Source organism: Palaemon carinicauda, chromosome 5, assembly GCF_036898095.1.
Source record: "Palaemon carinicauda isolate YSFRI2023 chromosome 5, ASM3689809v2, whole genome shotgun sequence".
NCBI lineage: Eukaryota > Metazoa > Arthropoda > Malacostraca > Decapoda > Palaemonidae > Palaemon > Palaemon carinicauda.
In genome coordinates this window covers 68,192,650-68,202,649 of record NC_090729.1, presented here as the reverse complement: position 1 = coordinate 68,202,649, position 10,000 = coordinate 68,192,650, and the positions used below count along the sequence as shown (strand labels likewise).

Sequence of the window (10,000 nt, the reverse complement as noted above, 5' to 3'; positions counted from 1 at the left end):
GTGTCGACAAGTATGAGTTTACGTTGACCAATCGTCGGTGGGCGACATCGACCAGAAGGTGAAAATGAGAGAGGAAATCCGCACAGACGATTGGCAATGTGACGTCAGCAATGAGAAACTTCCAATTAAATTTGCCGTTTCCAAACGATAATGTGAGGTTCTTGTAACCATAGGTGGGTATCGCAGATCCGTTGGCAGCTACCAAGCGGACGTCGGCAGACGTAGACAGACTACGTCGTGTTCTGAAGAGTTCCCTCGGCAAAAGAGAACGACAAGCACCCGCGTCAACCAAAAATCGTACGCCCGTTCCTGCATCATGTAAAAAGAAAAGATTAGAAACACAGGAGGCCACCACCACGAGCGATGGCCTACTTACACGTTTTTTGGCCACTGACAATCCTTTGCACATTTCTTCGCGGTTGCTCCGAATATGAAGTGGTAGTAGCAAAACTGCAGCGGATGGGAGGTAATAAGTGGCTGTAGAAGTCGTTGGTTGGGGCACAAGCGAGTGGTGGGTGGTGGGTGGCTTTGTCGCCGCTTCGGCACGTCACGGGTTAGGCGTGTATGTCCTACGGCATTTACATCAGCTTTGGTTGACGTTGAATAGGCGTCCTCTTCGTCAAGGGTGGAGGCGTTAATGGAAGTCTTGAAGTGGCTGTCCATAAGGGCATCGGCTTTGGTCATCAAGTCCTTTATGGGTAAACTATCGACATCGGGTATGGCAGCGCATACTGGTTCGGGTAAACGGCGTATCCAAAGGGCACGAAGTAGGTTGACCTTACGAGGAGAGCCGTCTGCGGCAGGTTGCAGGCGAGCGATACTGATCATTTCCCTGAGGGGGATCAAAGCCCTTTGGTCCCACAACGGTTGTTGAGAGAGCTGAAAGAGCTTTGCTATAAAGGCGGCTGGCGACAGCGAGTACTGCTGCAGAAGGTATATTTTGAGGGCATCATACGCTATTGGGGTGTCTCCTTGTTCACAAAGCCAGTCGGATATTTCTGGGGAGGTGTCCTCGGGTATCGCCGCGAGAACATAATCTGCTTTGGTGGTTGAGCGAGTCACGCCCTTGATGCGAAACTGGACTTCTACACGCTGAAACCAAGAAAACGCCTCTCCGCTGGCGAATGATGAACGTTTCAATGGGGCAGCCACAGCACCAACTTCCGTAGAGTCTGCCATAGTACCACGATGGAGGGGCGAGGGGGGGTGGAAGGTGGGAGGAGCGAGTCAACTTTCGGGGTCACCAATGTGATGGGCCGAGAGAAGGTTGTGACTCAAAGACAGGATGAAAGCAACTGAGAGTTTATTATAGAACACTCTCCTTAAATGCTCAAGGAAACAGGAAATTTCATATTCAAATCCGACCCCATTACCGGTGAGAAAAACAGGCATGTTTATTCAGATTCTTTTTAGTGCGAGGGAAGAGCGATGATACAAGCATAATATATACATAAAATGAACTATGTATGATCGTGTGACACACGGTTGGTACACTCTTTACAAAAATAAATATATTCTGTATAAATTACAAAATTTGAAAGAATTTACATAAAACAAATAAATCCTTCGAAATATTGTCTGAACAAAAATTAGATTAAGACACAAATGTTACAATCTGAAAATTATATAATTACTTGAATTTAAATATAAAATCTGAATAAACCTTAAACTAAGACAAAAAATATACTTAATAAAAATTACACAATCACTCTTTTCACTTGAAATTAAAACTGAAAACAATATTTAATTTTGAAACTTAATGAAAATAGATACCCAGATCACAATACAAGAACCTATCACCTTCCTACTGGGCCATTTACAAAACCTTTAAGAGAATTTTTATAAGTACTCTCTATGGTTGCAAAGACTAGTCACACCAAAACTTTGTTATTTCACTGAAAACTTTTAAAACAATAAACAGAGTTGCGTGCGAGAGTAGGAGAGAGGGTGGAGATGGCTGTCTTAAGGCTAGAATTCTCTATCTATCTATGTAACCCTGGAGTCGCCTTTATATATGAAACTTAGCTACTTCCAGAAACTAACCAAAGATCTAGGAAGCATGGGGCTGGGCTAAGGCATCAGAATTACCAAGTATTGCTCTCTCATACGTGTACTCACGCAATGGCAGTCCGCTCTCTCAATCAGCTAGCTCCGTCCACCCTTTGTCCCTGGAATAAAAAAAAAAGATAACATCCTATCACTAGGTTTTTCAGGAATTTTCCAAAGCACATGGTATATTGCATATTCTCTCACAAACATGACGCAATACCTCTAAAAAATATAAAAGAACATTACATAAGCTCTTGTTCCTATTTTGTATGGTCACATAACACTGAAACAGCTTACATAAGACTTTGTAACAAAATTACTGACTTGAATAAAGAATACAATGAAATTAACGACGAAAGTCTTACATAATTTACATAGTAAACTTACGTCTACACGAGAGGAAACTTATTTTATGAGCTGGCTATTCATCTCTTCAATGCACAAATACAATATAAATAAAATCATTAATACACTACTGTATTTACTCTACACTAGACCAGCTTTGCAAGATATCTCCCCCCTAAAAACATTATCTATTCCATGCCTGAATCCATTGATTCATCCCATGATAAATAATCTGCAACCACGTTATCTTTACCTGATATACTCGTATGCTTTAATACAATAGGATTGCAATCATAATGACTACCTAGTTAATCTTTGATTATTTTTCCTCTTATTAAAAAAAGTTAAAGGATTATGATCCGAATACACTGTAATCTCTTCATTTTGTGGTCGGTTCTCAAAACCTCAAAATTGTTTATTGCTGTGACTAATGCAAGTAGTTCTTTTTCAACAGTCGAGTCGACTCATTGCTGCTTCTTCAACTTCGACGTCATAAAGCAAATAGGGTGAAGAATTTCTTCCTTATCATCCTGCAATATTTCAGCTCCAATCCTATTATCCAACGCATCCACTTGGATAAGGAATTTCTTGTCAAAATTAGGTGCTTGAAGTAGCGGTTTCGAAGTTAATATGGCCTTCCTCAGATTTTTCTTATTTCCTGGTATCTTGATAACGTAGGTCTGGTCACTGCTCTCCTCCAAAATCCGAAATGGTTCTGGGAATTCGTTGGGGAAAGGGAATCTACTTTTCGATGAATAGACCAGCACCTTATGTCCTACCGCTACCTGTCTGTTCATACTCTTCATACGAAATCTTTCCTTCGTTCGTCCTTGACTAGTCGTTTTCATGGCTTCTACGGAAAATTTCCCTAACTCGCCGATTCCTTTCCTCAAATCCTTGACATTTTCTCCGTCAGTTTCCTATCGATCCTTCCCTTTCTCTGCCAACTTTTTCTTCTGTCCTTTGTTGAAAGGCTCTCTTTGTATTTCCATCGGGCGTAAGGGTTTTCAGCCATCTGACACATGTGACATGCATGGAAAAACTGGCTCCCCCATTCGGCATTTCCAGGGATATCAGCGGGCCTATTATTCTTCATAAGTAACCCATCCTTAAAAATATAACAGGTCAGAGACTGCTGTGCCTCCTTCTCGTCCACCACACGGTACAATAACTCTGTTAACGTTGCATCCTTCACTTGTAATCCTATGAGCCTTATCCTACTCACTTGTCCTACTTCTAATGTTGAATTTTTTATATCTTCCAAGTCCATTTCTTCTTTGTCGCCTTGTCCGCTCGTCTGTCATTCCTCTTCGCTCGGGCCTACTTGGGAGTTCTCTTCTTGCGTACCATCAAGGGAATCGTCTTCTCCAGAAAACAAATCCTACAAGTTCATTGCTCCTTCGATTTCTTTTTCTTCTTTTTCAGCCACTTTCTTCGTCATACTCCTAGTAGTAACACAACTAGGAAACGGATACGGGTAGTCCTTCTCAAATTCAGTCGTAGGACTATACTTCAAAAGTTTCTCCATTACAATGGGACAAGGCAAAAACGGCGCTCCACCAACCTCATTACCCAGTAGGACGTCTACTCCTTTGGCAGCCAATGAATCCCTACCGCAGAACCAAAATTACCTGTCACCAATTCGTATGACAGTTTCAAACATCAAATATAGGTAACCTCCTCACCTCCTATTCCCTTCAAAATAACCGAGTCCCGTGAGAGACTGTTCCACCAACGGGTGTACTCCTCGTACCACCACACTATAGTTGCAACCAGTGTAGTGCAATATCCTGATTGGGGTTTGCTCACTCCAGTCTATTGCTGCTGACATACCTTCATAAATATATGGTTTAAAGGTATCCATGCTGTTTGGGTTTGCCCTGTTTGTCGTGTAAACGTTGGCTGGTTTATTTTCCTCTCTGTACTTCACCGATTGCTACTTCGTCTTTGCATTCTGTGAAATCGAATTATCCTTAATCACTTGGGCGACTGCTCTCAGTTGGTTTGATCAACAATCCTTACTGATAAGGCCTCTCTTAACACACTTAAACAGACAATATCAACCTTCTGCACGTCTTTCACGATACTTTAAGGAGGGTGATTCAATGATTCTTGGTGTGGTACTATCACATTCTGCTTAGGGAAAATACCAGTGTTACTTCCACTATAACTGTTGAACTTATTCACATAGTTATTACTGAACTGGTTTCCATGGTTCAGCAAATACTTGACACTTGGTCAGAACGACGGTTGAAACTTCATGCCTGAGTAGGGTTTACGGCTGATAATATTATAACCTTCACTCAGCAAAGTGGCTTTATCATGTTTCTTCACCTCTCTCTCTCTCAAGTATGTCCGAATATGTTCAGGAATTCCTCGTAGATACTGTTCTAGTATTATCAATTTTTCTAAGTCAGCCATCTCCCTCACGTTAGCAGCCTCTGTCCATCTCTTAAAACATCGTTAAACCTTATCAGCGTAATCCAGAAAAGTAATTTTCTCATCCTTCCTCAAACTTCAGAATATTTCATTATAATATTCAGGGGTCATCTGATACACTTGCAACACACTCCTCTTCACTTCTTGATACTCCTTTCTCTGGATCAGAGATAAGGATAAGTAAGCACTACAGCCCTTCTTAAAGAGCACACTCTGCAATAACACAGACCATTTATCTTCTGGTCATTTCATCATCGATGAGATCTTTTCAAAACGATCAAAGATCTCATCTGAGGCCTCTTCTGTGAACCTTCGAATTATCGCCTGAGCTTCTGACACATTAAATACTGGATCGTGCTTAGTAGGGGCCGTCTCTGTCTGCGTTACCGACTGTGCACGGGCATGCAATAGCTCCAACTACCTCACATGTCGTTTTTCTTCTCTCTCTTCTTCTTCTCGCCTTGCTTCCATTTCTTTCGTGCATTTCTTTCTTCTCTCTCTTCTTTTCCCTGTCTTCTCTCTTTTTCTTCTCGTCTTGCGATTTCCCTTGCTTCCAATTCCCTCGCATATCTTGAAATCTCTCAGGCTTTTTCTCGTTCTTTTTCTTCCATTTCCTTCTCACTTGCCATCATCTTCAACTTGATCAAATTCTCCTCAGCTGCAATTCGTCGAATTTCAGCCTCAACATCCCTATCTGCTTTTATGCCTTTAGTTCGAGAACTGGTCCTTGCTTCATTAAAAATTCATCCTTAGCTTCCTCCAACAGTTCACAAGCTGCCACAATATTTTCTTCCGACAACTTTCCCGAATTTATCAACGCTTCTAAGGCTAGACACTTGATTTGGGCCTTAATCATCCAACTCGTTGCATGGCCACCACATACCATCAAGATAGAGAGCCACTGAGCTTCAGTTACATTAGCTTCTGACAATTCTTGAACATTTGGGTTATTAAAAAACTCTTGGATATTAAACTGTGCCATCTTATAATTAAACAATATTAAATACCTTTCCAAAAATATATCCAAACACTAGACAAAATCCTATCAACATTGAATGATAAAAACCTTTAATCAAAACACGGTCCTGTTATCACCAATATTTAAAACAGACTCGCTCGATCCCAAGGGTCTGCGCCCCAAAAATATATTATACGATTATGGCTCCTAGGTCTGGGCACCAATAAATACAGTAGGTCTCCGCCATACGACATTAATCCGTTCCGGAGTTGGTATCGTATGGTGAAAATGTCGTATGGCGGGCAATAGAATAGTTAATGCGTGAAAAACCCCTGGTAAAAACATTGAAAATTAGAATGTAACAAAATACAATACAAAAGTTTAGTAAGCACTGTACTACATTATACTTATATATATATATATATACATATATATATATATATATATATATATATATATATATATATATATATTTATATATATATATATATATATATATATATATATATATATATATATGTAATATACATGTACAGTACTGTACAGTATATAATTAAATAACATTATAAATAAAAATTATATACTGTGCAGTACTGTAAAGGAAAAATTAAATCTTATTTACCTTTGGAGTGACGTGACTTGAGCTGGTAGTGGGTGGAGGCAGAGGGGGGAGTAGACAGTAGATATAAAAACGATCAATGCTAATCATGTTATGTACACTTAATAATAAATTTATTCTTACTAATAATCACTTAAAATTAAAAATGCTTTTTTTATTATTTTTGTCTTTTGAAATTTTTTTGTTATCATTTTTTTTTAGAACTTAGAAAATTACTCTTTTTTAGCTTTTTTGATAGAATCACTATTATCGTCTTTGCTTTCTGACATTTCTCTTTTGGAGAAATATCTATCCGAAAAAGTCTGTTCCTGACGATTCCTCAACATATTCCTAAAATGACTCATACACTTATCATTAACACTCTGCATAAGACGACTTGTGTGAAGTTTTTCTGGGTGTTTCTTTACAATGAAACTCGTAAGGTTTTCATACCAACCGATAGCTTCCCTTATTTCTGACGATGTCGTTTCTTCAGTTTCCCCCCGTCCTCGCCTCCACTAGAGCTGTGCTCTTCTAGAATGATCGTCAACTGCATTGCCTATAACTCCTTTAAGTCTTCAGTCGTAAGCTCCACCCTGTGCTCCTCGATAAGGTTATGGACGTCAGCCTCATCGACAACAAGCCCCATGGACCTTCCGATTGAAATTATTTCCTCAACATCACCCTCAGGGGCAGGATCATCAACGGCCTCGTCTTCGGTTGAGGGATCGAAACCTTCAAAATCTCGTTCTGCTACAACAGCTGGCCACAGTTTTTTCCATGAGGAGTTCAAGGTGCGCCGTGAAACCTCATTCCAAGCTATGTCGATCATCTTCAGGCATTGAACGATGTCAAAATGCCCCCTCCAAAATTCCCGGAGGGTGAGTTGAGTGCTTTCAGTCACTTCAAAGCATCTTCTGAACAGATGCTTCGTGTAAAGCTTCTTGAAGTTGGCAAGCACTTGCTGGTCCATAGGCTGGAGGAAAGGTGTGGTGTTTGGTGGCAGTCAAGATGAATGATGTCCTCGAGGCCAGGAGGGTGAGCAGGGGCATTGTCCAGCACCAGGAGACATTTTAGAGGAAGATCTAAATGGTTCTTGACAGCAGGACCGAAGCAGACGTTTATCCACTCAATAAATATGGTCCTCGTGACCCAGGCCTTACCATTAGACTTCCAAAATACCGAGAGCTTCTCCTTCGTGATATTTTGTGCCTTGAAGGCACGAGGATTTTCTGAGTGGTATACCAGTAGGGGCTTAATTTTTAAGTCCCCACTGGCATTTGCACAAAATGAGAGCGTTAGTCTGTCCTTCATTGGTTTATGGCCAGGAAGTTTCCTTTTTTCAGTTGTGATATATGTACGGCGGGGCATTTTCTTCCAGAAAAGGCCAGTTTCATCGCAGTTAAAAACTTGCAGAGGAATGTAGCCTTCTCTGGAAATTACGTTCTCAAACTTCTTGAGGAATTCTTCTGCTGCTTTCTTGTCAGAACTGGCCGCCTCTCCATGCCTGACGACTGAGTGAATACCAGTCCTCTTCCTAAACCGATCAAACCACCCATGAGAAGCCTTAAACTCTTGGGGGGCTTGCTGCGATGTTCCTTCCCCTCCGCCGTCTCTCTGGGCTTCCACGAGATCGGCAAAGATGGCGCTCGCCTTGTGCGAAATTACCGATTGCATGAGTGTATCACCAGCGATTTCTTTCTCTTTAATCCACAGAAGAAGGAGTCCCTCCATCTCATCGTTGATTGAGGTCCTTCCACTGGCAAGGACAGTCATGCCTTTAGAAGACTTACTTGCTTTAATGGCCTCCTTATTCTTAATAATTGTACCAATTGTAGATTGGTTACGGCCGTACATATTAGCGAGGGTAACGATGCGCATGCCTTCTTCATATTTCTTTATGATCTCCAGCTTCGTTTCCATAGTTATCATCTTCTTACTTCTGCCTTTAATATCACTAGCAATCTTGGGACCCATGGCTAACGAATTAAAGTTATAATTATGCACTAAAATGCACAGAAAATAACAATATCACAAGCATTCACACGAGATCAAGTCTTTACGAAACGCACACGAGATTCTGAACTGAGCACGTGTATGACAGAGAGAGAGAGGCAGCATCTCTCTCAAGCATTGTGGGAGGATTTTCGGCCAATAGCGTATCGGCATCTTAGTGACGCCGTGACGCCGATCAATAGCACACCAGCTTCTTAGTGACGTATGCAGTGACGTATGAGCATGGTGGTAAGCTACTGACTCGCACAGTTGTGCGTGTAGAAACCGCCAAATCTGAGTTTCGGAATTCGATGCCGTAAGGTGGGGAAAATGTCGTAACGAGGGGACGAAAAAAAATCGTATTCCACACCGTAACGTGAAAAAACGTAAGCTGGGGATGCCGTTCGCCGGGGGTCTACTGTATATTATACTCCTATGGCTCGTGTCTGGGAACCAAACATATAATAGAATAGAATATATATAACCTCTCGAATTCAAAACTCACTTGTTTACTTTTATATTAAGTCTGTTACACTTGAAAATATTAATACACAAACACTGAGAGAGTTAAGTAACTCCCAGACAGCAATAAATAAAACTCTGAATATCCAAAGGTCTCTTAAGTACACTCAAAACTAAAATGGGTAATTATTATTACAAATATTCAAATTATTCTAACTTATGTTCATTAACAGGATATGAGCAAATATGCATTAAACACTTGATGATTGAGATAATACACTCTTTCCAAAAATAAATATATTCTATATAAATTACAACATTTTGAAAGAATTTACATAAAACAAATAAATCCCTCGAAATATTAAGTTTGAACAAAACTTAGATTAAGACAAAAATATTACGATCAGAAAAATATATAATTACTTGACTTTAAATATTAAATCTGATTAAACCTTACACTAAGACAATAAAAAAAATGCTTATGAAAATTATACAATCACTTGTTTCACTTGATATAAAATTTGAAAACAATATTCAAGTCTGACACTTAATGAAAATAGATAACCAGATCACAATACAAGAATCTATCACCTCCCTACAGGGCTGTTTACATAAACTCTAAGAGAATTTTTATAAGTACTCACAATTATTACAAAAACTCGTCACACCAAAACTTCGTTATTTCACTGAACGCTTTGAAAACAATATACTGAGCTGCATCCGAGAGTGAGAGAGAGAGAGGGTGGAGATGGCTGTGTCATAAGGCTGGAATTCTCTATCAATCTATGTAACCCTGGGGTTGCCTTTATATATGAAACTTAGCTACTTCCAGAAACTTCCCAAAGATCTGGGAAGTGTGGGGGGCTGGGTTAAGTCATCAGAGTTACCAAGTATTGCTTTCTCGAACCTGTACTCAAGCAACGCCAGACGGCTCTCACAGTCAGCTAGCTCTGCCCAAGCTTTGTCCCCTAAATAAAAAAAAGATAACATCCTATCACTAGGTTTTACGCTAATTTTCCAAAGCACATTGCATATTGCGTATTCTCTCACAAACATGACGCAATATCCCTACAAAAATATAAAAGAACATTACATAAGCCCTTGTTCCCATCTTGTATGGTCACATACCAATCTCAAAGAGATTATGTAAGACT

The 10,000-nt window shown here is 40.1% G+C and overlaps 1 protein-coding gene across 1 annotated transcript in view; it reads right to left on the bottom strand.

The window, feature by feature from the left end:
• Window positions 1–5,076: 5,076 nt before the first annotated feature.
• Window positions 5,077–10,000, bottom strand: part of LOC137640958 (tigger transposable element-derived protein 1-like) — a 25,226-nt gene continuing 20,302 nt past the window's right edge. Inside the window, exon 4 of the mRNA XM_068373417.1 lies at window positions 5,077–5,223. Coding sequence (XP_068229518.1) covers window positions 5,077–5,223 — 147 coding nt within the window. The remainder of the gene's footprint in view (window positions 5,224–10,000) is intronic.